Below are 15,852 nucleotides of genomic sequence, written 5' to 3'. Positions count from 1 at the left end.
ATATATATATATATATATATATATGTATATACGTATATACATATATATATATATATATATATATATATATATATATATATATATAGATATATATAAATATAGACATATACATTTTATGGAAGTCAAATTTCACAGTTAAAAATAGTCACAATTCCATACATAAATTAGCTAAATTAAACTTACTTGAATAGTTGTAACTATAAACCATTAATTTAAATCATATAATGTACTTTGCTCATAAGATGAAAACCAGTTAAAACCATATCATTCCTCTATCTTTGATCCACCAGAACTTTAATAAATAAACTTTCACCCAAAATCAAATTATCACATGTCAAAAAAATTTAAACAGTATTATTAAAATCAGATATGACTAATAGTTAATATTAAGTTTTATTTATTCTTCACCATATAAAAAGTTAAATGCAAAGAGAAACACAATCATTCACTAACATAATTACTTTCATTCTTTTTTGGAGTCCTCTGTAGTCGTAAAATTAAATCCTTCGCCTACTTCTGTATCTAATAATAGATACTTATAAGTAATTATTTAGTAAAACAAATATAAACAAAAATGTAAAAACTAAAATGTAGACCCAGTGCAAACAGATTACGATATATATCTAGGCAATCATAATACAATAAACAGATTCAAAATTTTACTTATCCCAAAATAAAAATAAGACTTATTAGATGTTTAATTGATATAGTACTTCACCGTTAATTATAGAAGTTTATTTGATATAATACTTCACCATTAATATAAAACTATAACAATTTTTTTATTCATATAAAACAATTAAAATAGCAATGTTCCATGAATAATCAATTGGAAAACTATTATAGGCAGCTTATATTGCATGAACACCAGTTGACAAAAATAACCAACCATCTTCTACTTAACAACATACAACAACTGCCTCTGCTTCAATCTGTTTTTAAAATAAACAACTTTAGCCCAAGATTGTGAAGTCATTGTAATAGATCATCTAAAAAAAAGGCATTATTTGTTTTATTTACATTTATATATAAATATATATAACTATATATATATATATATATATATATATATTTATATATACATATATGTTTATATTATATATATATATATATATAATATATATAAATATATATGTATATATATATATAATATATATATATAATATATATATATATATATACATTTATCAACAAATATATATGTTTATATGTATATATATATGTATATATACATATATATATATATATATATATATATATAATATATACACATATACACACATATATACATATATATATATATATAATGTATGTATATATATGTATATATACATATATATATATAAATATATATATATATATATATATACATTTATAAACAAATATATATGTTTATATGTATATATATATATATATATATATATATATATATATATATATATATATATATATATATATGTATATATTATATATACATATATATATAAAAATACATATACACACACATATATATATGTATATATATATATATATATATATATATATATATATATATATATATATATATATATATATATATATATGTATATATAAAATGTATATATTTCTGATATATATATATATATATATATATATATATATATATATATATATATAAATATATATGTATATATAAAATGTATATATATATATATATATATATATATATATATATATATATATATATATATATATATATATATATATATATATATATATATATATTTATATATATATATATATTCATAATTACATGCATTAATACATAATACTAAAATAAATAAAAATACATATCAAAGGTATGTAATAAATAATAAATGTTAGAATTATATTTACAACACTAACTCTAAAATTAGGACTAGAAATATAAAGATTATATATACATATATAAAATGTATATATTTCTTTTATATATATTCATAAATTTACCCATATATATATATGCATAAATACATATTATTAAAATAAATAAAAATATATGATAAAGAATAAATGTTAGAATTAAATATACAACACCAACTCTATAATTAGGACTTAATACTTTTCCTATTAAAATTAGAAGTTTTTCAAAAAAATGGAAATAAAGTTTCTTATCCAAACGTGTTTTTATAAAAAAAAAAAACTTAATAATGCATACTTTCATTATTGGTCGAAGATTTTATACTAAATATTTGCTTGATAATTAGGGTAAGGTGTTTAAAGTTTTTCAAATAAATAAAAAAATTAGTCTGTGAACAGACTAAATTTAGTCTGACTTATTATGTTTTATCAATTTTGATATTACTTAAAACATCTGAATCTTATTAAAATTAAGTGCTATTTTTAACTTAGAAATAACATATCTAATACAACTTTGCAATTTATTAAAATGGTCATTTTAAAATAAATAAATCATCAACAAAAATAACCTGAATAAACCGAATATACTCTGAGATTTATGTATATTATATACAATTTGATGCAAAATCTAAAGGTTTTAAATTAGCCGCAATAAAAAGAAGTTATAAAACATAACTTTATCAAAATATTTTTTTTATACCATCTGCATGCATTATATTTTGTTTTCATTGCCTTTTCTTTACGGCAAATTATTTTTGTAATGGCTAGTTAATGAGACAATAATTTTCAATGTGTCACTTCCTCAACGTTGTCAAAACAACGTTTAATTTACGTTGGCAAAATAACACTTTTTCAACGTTTTTTAACTACCACATTTTCAACGTTGGTATATGTAACGTTGAATAAGCGTTGTTTCATAAATAGCTTAAATACGTTGAAAAAGCAGCTAATGTCTAACGTTGATAAACCTTCAACTTTGCGACGTTTTTACAGTGATTATTTGCGTACTTTTATTCAACGTTGAATAAACGCGGTTTTTTGAGAAGATAATATAAGTTGATATTTATACGCTTATTCAACGTTGAAAATGTGACGTTTAAAAAGCGGTTTATTTTTAACGTTGATGAAGCATAGATTTTGAATCGTCTTTAAAATGGCTTTTTGCGTAAGTTGATTCCACGTTGAATAAACGTCTTTTTTTGAGAAGCTAAAGTACGTTACAATTTCAACGCTTATTCAACGTTTAAATTTACCGCGATTTAGTATACAATAACAAACATTGATTCAACGTTGAAAGCGCGTTGTTTTTGTGACTGTAACGCTTTTTCTACGCTGCGACCGGTTTTCAACGTTGATTCAACGCTGACATGTTTGCTGGGCTGGTTGTTATAGCTGACCCAGATAATTTGCAACACTCTCAAATTAAAAGCAATTGTAAGCAAGAGCTGATTTGGATTGCCTTAAATATTTTAGTAATAAAAGATTACAAAACTTTGTAACATAATAAACCACAAGAAAAAGTCTATAACTTGATGTCAACAAATGTGTTTTGATATAGTTAACTGATTACTAAAAAGGAATAACTCTTAACTTACCACACCTTTATGAAGAACTAAGTGTAAAAGGTAGAAACAAGAAAACTACATGTTGTAGTTTATTTCAATTTCAAAAGTCAATACATATAAAAAATGTTTGTTGATATTTAGCTATTAACCTGAAAAAAAATTGGTTATTTTATTCTATAATTGGTAAAAAAAGTTCACCCTCTAATAGCAACTGATGGTAAATAATATTAAATAAAGCAACAAATTTTGATAAATTTCATGTTTATTATACTATCAATTTATTTTACATTAAATACTCCTGAAGAAAAAAAAAATCTGTCAGCTCTAGAAAAATGAAAAAAAAAAAAAAAAACTTTATAAAATGTATTCCGTACTTCCGAATTTTATAAATAGTTTCTTTTTTTGTTATTTTTGGTATAACCAATAAAAGTGCACTTTTTTTGAATTTCTGTGAATACCTCTTGTATAATGATATAAAAAAATTCAATACTCTTTGCTGGCTTGTAATATCAAAGTGTAAGTGTACAAAAAAACTGTTCCGTAGAAAAAACAAGTATCACTTCTATTGTTAAATTTTCAAATTGCAGATAACTTTGTATTGAGTATGCTTCATAGAATAGGGACATTCCATTTGATGAGAAACACATTTAGATATTTTTCACATTTACAATTTAGCTTTAAACGCAGGATTATCTAGTAATTAACAGATTACAAAACGTTGTACCACATCTTAATGGTGAACCAAGGATAAAGAGGTAGAAAAAAGAAACATGTAAATTCACGTTGAATATCACAAGAGTTTATACAAAAAAATTTTATAATAACAAAAACACATAGCTTGACAACTGACTTCTTTTTTCTAAAAATTTTTTTTAATTTTTTTTCATTAAAATATTTAATTTTTACCACTTAATTTTGTTCTTTTTTTATCTTTTTTTTTTCAATTATCACAATAAAAACAAATGCCAAACTTGCATTTTTCTGATGCCACAATTCACTTTGATTTGGTCAAATTATTTGACTTACAATACTTTTTCTTGTAATGTCAGTGTTTATATGTAACAGTACAAAAAATTTCTGTTCACTACACAAACATAAATTTTTCTTTTATTGTTAAAAATTTCAAATAGAGTATTAATATCCAATTGTCATCTTTTATATATAAGTTAATGTAGTCTGCCGAACTTTTTCTAAACCTTCGAAAAGTGTTTAATAGTTTCAGGACGAAGTTTTATTAAAGTTATGTAATAAAAAAAAAATCAGTTTCCTCACAACTAAGGTTGAAACAAAACATGAAAACAAAATCTTATTAGAGTTCATATATTGACATGAAACAAGTAAGCTAGTTTTGCAATATAAGCACAAATTTTCTTTTTTAAAAACTTTAATGTTTAACTCTTTGTAATTAACATATAAATCAATTTATAAATAAAGTTCTTCGCCAGTAGTTTCGTGCAACTGCATATCAACTGCATGTAAACTTTGTGTTTGAGGATGCTTTAAAGCCAAGGACATTATATTTTACGAGAAACACATTTATAGATCTTTTCGAATTTACATTAAGAAATTTTTTTTTCCATTTCTTTAAATTAACAACAGATAAAATCCTTATCACCAAGACAAACTTTATTGACATTTTGAGATATTTACGAGTGAAAATTCTCTTGTATTTTGTATTTTATATTTTGATGCTTTTTAATGCTCTGATGAGAACTAAAATAAAATTAATTTCCTGTATTGATTGTATCACAAGACTTGTATTGATAAACTTAGTTTATCATTACTTTGAAATTTATTTCAAAAACCTGCTTGTTTTGATTTTAATTATATTTTTTAACAAAAGCCTCAACTTGCCTCTCTTTCAAAATCAGCAAATCAGAATATTTCTGCCTATTCTGAGCCTGTATAAGGTTTCAAAATAAGCTATCCGTTTGTTGGCCAAACGGATATAATTGTAAAAAATAAAATTTTTATATACCAAAATGTTTAAAATAAAATTTTATTTTTAGTATTGCAACATATTAACATTCTAAGGTTTTATTTTTTTAAATAAGATAAAAACCAAATTTTTTTCAAAACGACTCTCTTTCGCACCGCAACTTGTGAAACAGTTCTTAACAGAAAAAAACTTACGAAACGCGGCATAATAAATATATTTAATTACATTTTATGAATCAAATACGTATAATTAACTATGTTATTAAAATACTAATTTTTTATATGATATTGATAAGTTTCAGTTTTAAACTTTTATAAAAAAAATTAAGACTTTCATAAAATATACATTTTAGAATGTCACATATAATGAATATGAATTAAATAATAAAGATAACTTGAACGACGTTAACATATGAATTCAATTACGTATTCGGGAAACAATGCCTTTGTTAAAATAAAAAAATAAAAAAAACTAATTCAAGTGATGAATGCTAAAACTTAACTATGTAATAAAATGCCTAAAAATGGCTCTCACTTGTTTTCAAATAGAATAATTTTATGTTTAGTCAGTTTCAATTTTTTTATTTTTGAGGTGCTCTGTTATATGCCCTTTCACTTTTATTACCTCAATAACAGCAAGTAAATTTAAAATAATTTTAATGACATTCCTTTTAATGATTAATTCTAAAATGTTTTCCTTTATATAAAAAAAAAAAGTCAGGGTGAGAAGGGCATTTGTTGCCCCTTTTGTTGTTGGTCCTGATAATGTTTAAATTTTCAACATCCCAACGTTATTGGAACTATACAACTGCTGAGAGTTTTAAAGCTCTAACTATTTTGCAGAGCAGTAAAAATTTAGTTGCAAGATTTTGCAGCAAAAAAGCGGCTACGTTCAATACAACCCTTAGCCGGGTCTTCGCCCCTGGAAACAATTTTAACATAGAAGCTCACCAGGACTATACAAGCGCTGAAAGCTTAAGAGCTGTAGCTAGTCTGAATGGTAGTGATAAATTAATTGCAAGATTCAGTAAGAAATGACAACGACCAAACAACACTTAAATTTCAATGTAATGGAACCAAATATTTTACTAAGCTTTTAGATATGAGAGTATAAGGAGTAAACCTCCTTTTCTGCTTAGCCAAAGGCAACAAACAACCGAAGGTCGGAAGAAAACCAAAGTCGGGAGTTGATAAATATAAATATATATAAACACTGGCATAGAGACATAATGCGGAGGGAAAGTTGTCCTTTCCCTCAAAACTAACTCAAAGTTTCAGTTTTTTTCTATTTAAATTTTAGCTGCGTTAGCTATATATATATATATATATATATATATATATATATATATATATATATATATATATATATATATATATATATATATATAGATAGATAGATAGATAGATAGATAGATAGATAGATAGATAGATACGGAAAAAAACACATATTGAGACGGAAAAAAACACATACTGAAACTTTTTAGTCCCTGTGTAATAAACCTGTTATCTAGTTTAGATCCATCTTCCTATATGGCTATAAAGTTTCCCTGTGGCTTTTGTCATAAATCTGTTTCAAAGAACCATAGGGCTATAGAGTGTGACTCTTGTGAAACATTGATACACATTAAGTGTAACAGCATTGATAACAAAACCTACAACTCCTTAAAGACTGAAAGTGGGTGTTGGTGTTGCTTAAATTGTTTGGAAAACACTCTGCCCTTTTCGTCTCTGAAAGATAAAGAATTTCAGCTTACAATAAATGATAGTAATGGATCTTTATATAACTTAGTAGATGAAATACAAACAAATTTGAAAAATCCCATAAATAATTTTAAAAATATTAGTAATAATAAAATAAAATGCAGATACTATAATACTTCCGAGTTCAACAGTGTTGTAAATGAACAGTGTTGAAAATGTAATGTCTTGCTCCACGTAAATATATCTTTTTTAGCATACTACATTGATGATCTAAAATGTCTTCTCTCCCTTATAAATAACAAACCAAGCATCATAGCAATAACTGAATCTCGCTTATTCCATGGCCAATTGTCTAAAACTAGTATTGATCTAAATGGGTATTCTATTGAACACTCTGATTCTTACTCAAATAGATTGGGAACACTTATGTACATAAAAATGGACTTGAAATACAAAATAAGAACTGACCTCCAAATCCAAAAGAAAAAAGAACTAGAGTCAACTTTTATTGAAATTTTACACCCAGAAAAAAAAATATAATTGTGGGATGCGTTTACCGCCACCCCTGTATGTGTATTGCAGAGTTTAATAATTTCTACCTACAAACACTCACTGAAAAAGTGTCTATTGAAAACAAAGACATAATTTTCCTTGGAGACTTCAATATTAATCTCCTAAACTATGATTCTTCTAATGATGTTTCTGATTTTCTTGACTCCATGTGTTCTTACTCTCTATTTCCTTTTATCACCCAACCAACTAGAATTACACCACAATCAAAATCACTTATAGACAATATATTTCTAAACTTTTACAAACCGAATCTCATATCTGGCAACCTAACATTCTCTCTAGCTGACCACCTGATACAGTTTATTGCAATACCTTCCAGAAAATTTGAAAAAATACACCTCAAGATACATCGCCGATGTTTTAAGAATTTTAACAAGAAACTATTTCTTGAACAACTTAAAGTCACAGATTGGGATCCTGTTATTCAAGAAGAAAATAAAAATATCAATAACTCAACTACAAATTTTTTGGAAATTATCAAAAAGCTTCTTGATTATCATGCTCCATTCAAACTGACTACGAAAGAAAAACAAAAAACTTTATCTAAACCATGGATTACATCTAGGATCATTAAGTCTATCAAAATAAAAAATAAAATACACAAAAAGTTTATAAAATGTAAAAATCAGAAATTAAAATTAGAATACTTTCAGCGGTTTAAATCTTATAGAAATCAAATAAACAATTTAATTCGATACTCTAAAAAATTATACTACTCAAAATATTTTAATGAAACTGTAAACAACCTAAGAAACACCTGGAAAGGAATAAAGAGCATAATAAATTTAAAATCAAAGAATCACAATGTTTTAGATAATTTAACAATAAATAACAAAAATATCACAGACAAAAAAATAATCGCAAATACTTTAAATGAGTACTTTTCAACAATAGCAGAAAAATTTGCATCAAATATTATACCTCCAAGAAATGACTTCAGCTACTATCTTAAAAACTGCAATCCTACCTCATTTTTTATATCTCCAGTTACTCCTCAAGAAATTATAGACTATATATCCATGATGAATCCAAAAAAAGGTATTGGGCCGAACAGTATTCCCTCAAAAATACTTATTCTTGCATCTCAAGAACTCAGTTACCCTTTAAGTGTCATAATAAATGAATCATTTAAATCTGGAATCTACCCAGACTCATTTAAACTTGCTAAAGTAATACCAATCTTTAAAAATGGCTCCAAACAAGATCACTATCAAACATTAGCAAACTAATCGAAAAATCCATGTATATTAGGTTATTCAAATTTCTACATCAATCAAATATCTTATATAGGCTGCAATATGGATTTCGCAAAAATCATAGTACAAACCATGCCCTAATTGATATTACTGAAACAATAAGAGAGGCTCTTGATCAAAAACAGTTTGCTGGAGGACTGTTGTGGATCTACAAAAGGCATTTGACACAGTTGATCATGAAATCCTGCTATCAAAGTTATGTCATTATGGTGTCAGAGGAATTGCTCTCCAATGGTTTAAATCGTACTTGTTTAATCGTGTTCAATTCGTGGATATTGCTAATACATCTTCTACTATTAAACCAATATCAACAGGTATTCCTCAGGGCTAAATCCTTGGTCCTCTTCTCTTTCTTGTATATATAAATGATCTCAACACATGTATCAAATATTCCAGAACCTATCATTTTGCTGATGATACCAACCAATTAATTGTTGAAAAATCCCTGAAAAAATTAAATAAACATCTAAACTATGACTTATCATGTTTGGTTCAGTGGTTACGTGCAAACAAAATTTCACTAAATACAAAAAAGACCGAAATTACTCTCTTTAAATCTAAAGGCAAAAAAATTGAAAAAAAATTAAATTTCAGAATAAGTGGCCAAAAACTATATAGTATTGATAAAATCAAGTACCTTGGTGTAATACTAGATGAAAACCTTTTGTTTAATCATCAATTAAAGTCAATCTCTATTAAACTGAGTCGTGCAAATGGGATGCTAGCAAAAGTAAGACATTTTGTAGACTATGAAACCTTATTAAATATCTGGTACGCCATCTTTGGGTCACACCTTAACTATGGGTCCCAGATATGGGGACAGAATTATACTTTAAATAAAAAGAACCTTATAATTCTACAAAATAAGTCTTTGAGAATAATCAGCCAAATAATTTTGACTCTGATGTACTATATAGTCTTTCAAAAATAATGAAATTAGATCAAAGGATCTACTTGTTGAACAGTGCCTTCGCATGGAATGTTATACACCAAAATATACCATTGGTCTTTAACAATTATTTCAAGTTTACAGCTAATATCCACAACCACAATCTTAAATCTGTATCTTACAACAACTTAGCAATCTCATCAAAGCAGACATTTAAGTATGGTATCACATCAATAAAAAATCATACAATTCATTCCTGGAACTCCCTACCTATTGAAATTAAAAAACCTACCAAACAAGTAAATAAAAAAATGTTTATGAAACAAGTAAAGGATCTTATCAGGCAAATACCAAATGAAACTACAAAATAAATATATCAGTATATGTGTATGTATAGGTATATCTGTGTAGAGTATATGTGTGTATGATATATGTGATTGTTTACATTAACTATGTGTGTATATATATATGCACACATACGTATGTATGAGTATATGTGTGTATATGTATCTGTGTATAGGTACATTTGTGTTGTATGAGTGTCTGTATATGTGTGTGTATATGCATGTATAACTGTATGTATGTTTGTGTATGGGTGTTATTTATGTTTGTGTGTTTGGATGTATTTGTAGGTATGGGTTTATGGGTGTTTTTGTATGGTAGTGTTTATGGGTGTAGTTGTAGGTATGTTATTTATGTTTGTGTGTATGGGTGTATTTGTAGGTATGTGTTTATGGATTTATATATAACAACAACAAACAAACAAAAAATGATCAAAATATATTGAAATAATATAATTAAAAAATAAAAAATTAAAATTTCACTTTAATATATTAATCATAATATATTTCACTTTAATATATTATCACATTAAATATTACATTTTATTTTTAATTTAAATACAAAAAATTTAAATTTAATGCATAAATTAAAAATATATAAAAAATTATTAAAAAAAAAAAAACTTAAAAAAAAATAAAACTTCTTCTTACTAACAATACAATATTCCTTACCATATCTTAGATATTATTTTATTATTATTTCCTACTAACCACTATTACTGCTTTAACTACTATTAATTTATTTTATTTACTGCTACTGTTATGTCCCTCACTTTTGTATTTTTATATTCAGTTATTAAGGTGGAAATATATTGATTGATTGATAGATAGATATGTAAAAACTATAGAAGAATCATTTAACAACATTATTTTATTTAAATAATAAATAACATTTTTTTGTATGAATGCTTTCGAGTCTATTCCGTATGCGCATATTCCGAAACGCTCCTTCCATAAGGAACTGCTTCGCAAGTATTCTTTCGAAATGATTTGTTTCGGAAGTTTCTTTTCGTAAAGGGTTATTATGAAATAATTATAATTTATTTTTTTCATATAATGCGTTACGGAAGGTGAGTTTGCGTATGTACAACTCCTGCAATAGCAACTTGAAATATGGAAGATAAAAATGCGAAATTTTCGTAAGTTTTTGTTTACGGCAAACAACCCTAGTCAGAACGGTTGTTTTTCTAGGACTATCAAATAAATTAGTAATTTCATATTTAAAACAAATGTTAAAAATTAGAAATTTTGTTTACATGCCTTGAGCCAAAAAATCAAAAAAAAAAAAAATCGAAAAAAAGACATAATTAAATTGTCAGTTTTTGATCAATGTTTGATATTTTGTCACCCTTATGTTGCGCTAAAATTTTAATTTTTGGAATATAACTTTAAATTATTAATTTTAGTCGTTATATATTACACAACATCTCTTAATATTATAAAAAATTAATAAAATTAATTGATATTGATGTCGGTTTGAATTGAACTTTTTCCAATAATCCAAACTTTTACAAAAAAAATTTTTTAATGATAGCAAAATTTTTTGCTATCATTAAAAAAATGAATTGCAAATGAAAAACGCGTTTTAGGGGCTGTGCATAGGGATAAAAATTGTCCCATCTAACTGGGATAAAAAAAAGTTCATAGAGATCTGGCCTCTCCTTTAAAACACATACAATTTTATTATTGCGTTTATATGAAAAATTATTATCCTGCCTAGGCAAAGTCTTTCCGATGAACCACCGGGTTCCCGCTAAGGCGGGGTAAAAACTCTTTATTTGAACACAAACTAAAAATTCTGTTACAAAAAATTTGATTTTCGAAAATAAATTTAAGTTTCGTTAAACTTTTTATTATTGGAAAAAAATATAATTCAAGCTGACATCAAATTAAATGAATTTAGTTAATTCTTTATGAATGTAGTATTTTTCAATTATTTTTACAATGATTAAAACTAAGAATTTAAAAAGGATAACCACAAAGAAAAAAAAAAAATTCAGATCTGCAACAAAAATTTAAAAACCACCATTTGATTCAAATTAGTTTTTATATATAACAACGTAATTAATATATATATATAACAACGTAAATATCGCTAAATATGTAGATCTTTCATAAAAAGCAGAAAATTGTCAAAATCACGTTAAAATAAAGCTTTAATAACTACACTTGCAACACGATTTTTTAAGCTTTGAAACTTTTTTTTTTTTTTTTTTGCAATTGTATGCTTAGTATAAACTTTTCTTACTATAAAAATTTTTTACTTCGTTAAATTCTGGCGTAGTATGAGATTTTTACTACTCTGTTTCTTAATAATGATAAAATTTTATTACCCAGTAAAAAATTTCATTTCACCTTTTTTTTTTTTTTCACCACTTTTTTTCACTACTTTTTAGCTATTTTTATTCAACAGTAAAAAACTTGTTTTAACTTTTTACTTTCTTGAGATTTCGACTTCCCACGTAAAAATGTATTTTGCGACCACGTTGCATTTTGTCAATACTATTGATTAACAGCATTGAATAAATACTACCTGCTCTTTGTAAACAGGTTGAAACAAACAGCAATCTTTAAAATGTTTAAAAGTATTGAATTGATACTATTTTTTTGTTATGTGACTCCGAGTTAAATGTTTGATATACCGTAAATATTTGGATATAACGTTAACAAACCGTGTCATATTCACAACTAAACACAATTATAAGTGCTTTAGATTTTAAAGTAATCTTAATTGTTAACTAAGATTACATGAAATGTATATTTTTATACAACCTTTATCAATTGCATTATTTTGTCTATGATTATAGATAACGTCATTCATAACAAGTAACAAGGATGACTTTTTCACAAAAGTAACCTTTTTTCTGAGAATTTGTTTACAACAATTTAAGCTGCATATAGAGTAAGATGCAAAAGGAAGGAGTTAAAGAATATTTTGAAGTGACTGAAAATAAGAAATGGAAATGCAAAGTGTGCAAAGAAAAAAACTCATTAAATCTTGCCGGTAATGCTTCTCATCTCCCAAATCATTTGCATTCAAAGTACAAGAATATTGCCAACAAACTTGGAATTTTTGAAAGATAATACTTAAAATACACGGCCTTACATCCTGCATTTTCGCCGAAAAAATAGATGGCCATTTATCCGTTTATATTCACAAAAACATCTGAATTGAATTTAAAATTGAGCTTTAATAATATTTGTTTATAATTGCAGTTCTTTAATTTGCAATATCAATATAAATAAGAAGTACTACTTCTGATATATTAAAAATATACTAATGATATGATTTCTATTTTGTACTTATAAATACAAATACATATACAAGGAAAGAAAATATAAACTTTTCTAAGACATTTTTTAAAATTAACTTCTAATTGTTAGATTTCAATAGATCATTCAATAAATATTTAATTTCTACATCATAATTGGTGCATAGTCGAAATCACTTAGAAAATTGGAATTTGAACCAAATAAATTACATGCGAAGCATATCAAATTTTCTTTTACTAATACATTAAAATTAGTTCAAAGCAATTAACTCTGAAAAATAAAACAAAAAACGCGCAAGAAAACTCACACGAATTTAAATTATGTATTAAAAATTATTTGAACCTTTGTGTTTTTTTAAAAGCAACTATATTGTCTTTACGAACCAAGTCAGTAATACCTTTTCTATTATTGTTAAAGTATATGTTGGAAATAGTGTGATGCACATGATCTCGCACCTTAATCCAGTGGGTGAAACTTAAAAATGCTTCATGCTTTGTTGCAATATTGAGAACAAGTTCGGCAGCTTTTCTGTCTTGCAGTTTTGAACTATTTATAATATCAAAAACACAATCAATATATACAAAACCATCACAAACGTAATAATAAGATATGATGATGGTACTATCAGCTCACCTCTTGATAAAGTATTCAAATAATGTGTACAGTCCCTGGCCACAATATTACGATCACCTCAGTTTTTCCACATATTTTGTTTTCAAAGTTATTTTAAGGTAAGTATATTATTATTACTAACTTATTATACAATACTGACATCTATCGAATAAAATAGAAAAGAAAATTTCTTTATAACCATGACCAATCTGAAGTTAGGTGTGTTTTAAGTCAGCAATGTGAATTTTTGTCAATTTTGAAAAAAACGTGGTTGATCTGTCGCAAACATTTTTTTTATATTTTAACAGTTTTTTTTGAGTGAAAAGTGTTTTACCATTTTTAATACATTTATAAAGTTACTATAAATAGCAAGAACTAATATATAGTACTATTTTATTAATATTTTTAGTGTAATATGTTGTAATTGTAAATTTCAATAAAAAAAATAAACATGTGTAAGAATAAGGATATGAGTCTAAGCAAAATTTCAGCAGTAAAAGCACTTTTACAACATTCAGAGCGTTCACAACAGGAAATTGCTAAAATGTGTAAAGTGTTGCAACCTTTTGTCAATAAAATTAAACACAAAATGGAAAACGACATCAGTCTTTCTCCAATAAGGAAAGGACGGAGTGGGTCAAAATGTAAAACCACTCTCAGGGCAGACAGAATTATAAGAGATATTTATGTCTGGAAAATAGAAAAAAATCATCCCTCTTGCTGTCAAAACTTGTTTAAGATTCTGGAATACAAGTTTCGGAGTGCACAGTAAGGAGACGCCTGGCTGAAGTTGGTTTAAAATCACAAAAACTGGCTGAAAAACCAAGGCTAACTCCAGCAATGATAAAAAAGAGATTGCATGGACAAAAAATAATAAGTATATGACTGTTGGATATTGGGATTGTGTAAGTTTATTAATTTTGAAAAAAATATTGTTAAAAAAGTGTTTAAATGTTGATATAAACTTAATAACAACTACACTATGATAATTTTTCAGGTGTGTTTTTCAGACAAATCAACTTTTGAGATCATGTTGGACAAAGCCGCCTTCGTTCGAAGTAGTCCAAACAAAAAATATCATCCAGATTGCATTGTACAAACTATTAAACATCCAACTAAAGTTATGGCGTGGTTAGTTATCAGTGGTAAAGGCACAGGAAGACCATATATTGTCAATGGGATGATAAACCAAATACAGTATTAAGAGATTATGGAGAGCCAACTTATCCACCAAATACAGGAACAGTTTCCAAATAACAATACATTTACGTTTATTCATGATAGTGCTCCATCCCATAAAGCTAAAAGGATCACAAACTTTCTTAAAACAAAAAATGTCCTCGTTTTAGATTGGCCAGGGAACTCTCCTGACCTGTATCCAATTAAGAATTTGTGGAACATTCTCAAGAAGGAAATCTCTTCCGAGGTTTCAACAAACAAAAGGGATTTGATTGAAAAATTACTCTATCATTGGCACCACAATGAAAAAATTAAGACAGCAGCAATAAACTGTATTAAAAGTATGCCAGACCGAATAGCTAAAGTCATTACATTGAAAGGAGGAATGACAAAACATTACTATTTTTTTATGACTTGCAATCAAAAAAAATAATTGTTTGTTAAAATGTGTGTATATTGATTTTGAAATGTTATTTTATTATTAAGGAAACATGTTTTATCAATAAAATATAACAAGTATTGCAATTGTACTTTTTTATAATTTTTACAAACCCTTGAAGTTAAAAGTTCACAAATATTGTAGGTGATCATAATACTATGGCCAGGGACTGTATCTTGTGAATCTATTGTAGGATTATTACAAATGG

General features: G+C 25.7%; 1 protein-coding gene across 1 annotated transcript; it reads left to right on the top strand.

Moving 5' to 3' along the window:
• The first annotated feature begins 7,651 nt into the window (after positions 1–7,651).
• LOC136074468 (uncharacterized) lies at positions 7,652–8,884 on the top strand. The gene has a single exon (XM_065786791.1). It carries the CDS (start codon positions 7,652–7,654, stop codon positions 8,882–8,884), a length of 1,233 nt encoding a protein of 410 aa, XP_065642863.1.
• The last annotated feature ends 6,968 nt before the right edge of the window (positions 8,885–15,852 follow it).

Source organism: Hydra vulgaris, chromosome 01 (genome assembly GCF_038396675.1).
Source record: "Hydra vulgaris chromosome 01, alternate assembly HydraT2T_AEP".
Lineage (NCBI taxonomy): Eukaryota > Metazoa > Cnidaria > Hydrozoa > Anthoathecata > Hydridae > Hydra > Hydra vulgaris.
This window is presented reverse-complemented; position numbering and strand designations above follow the sequence as displayed.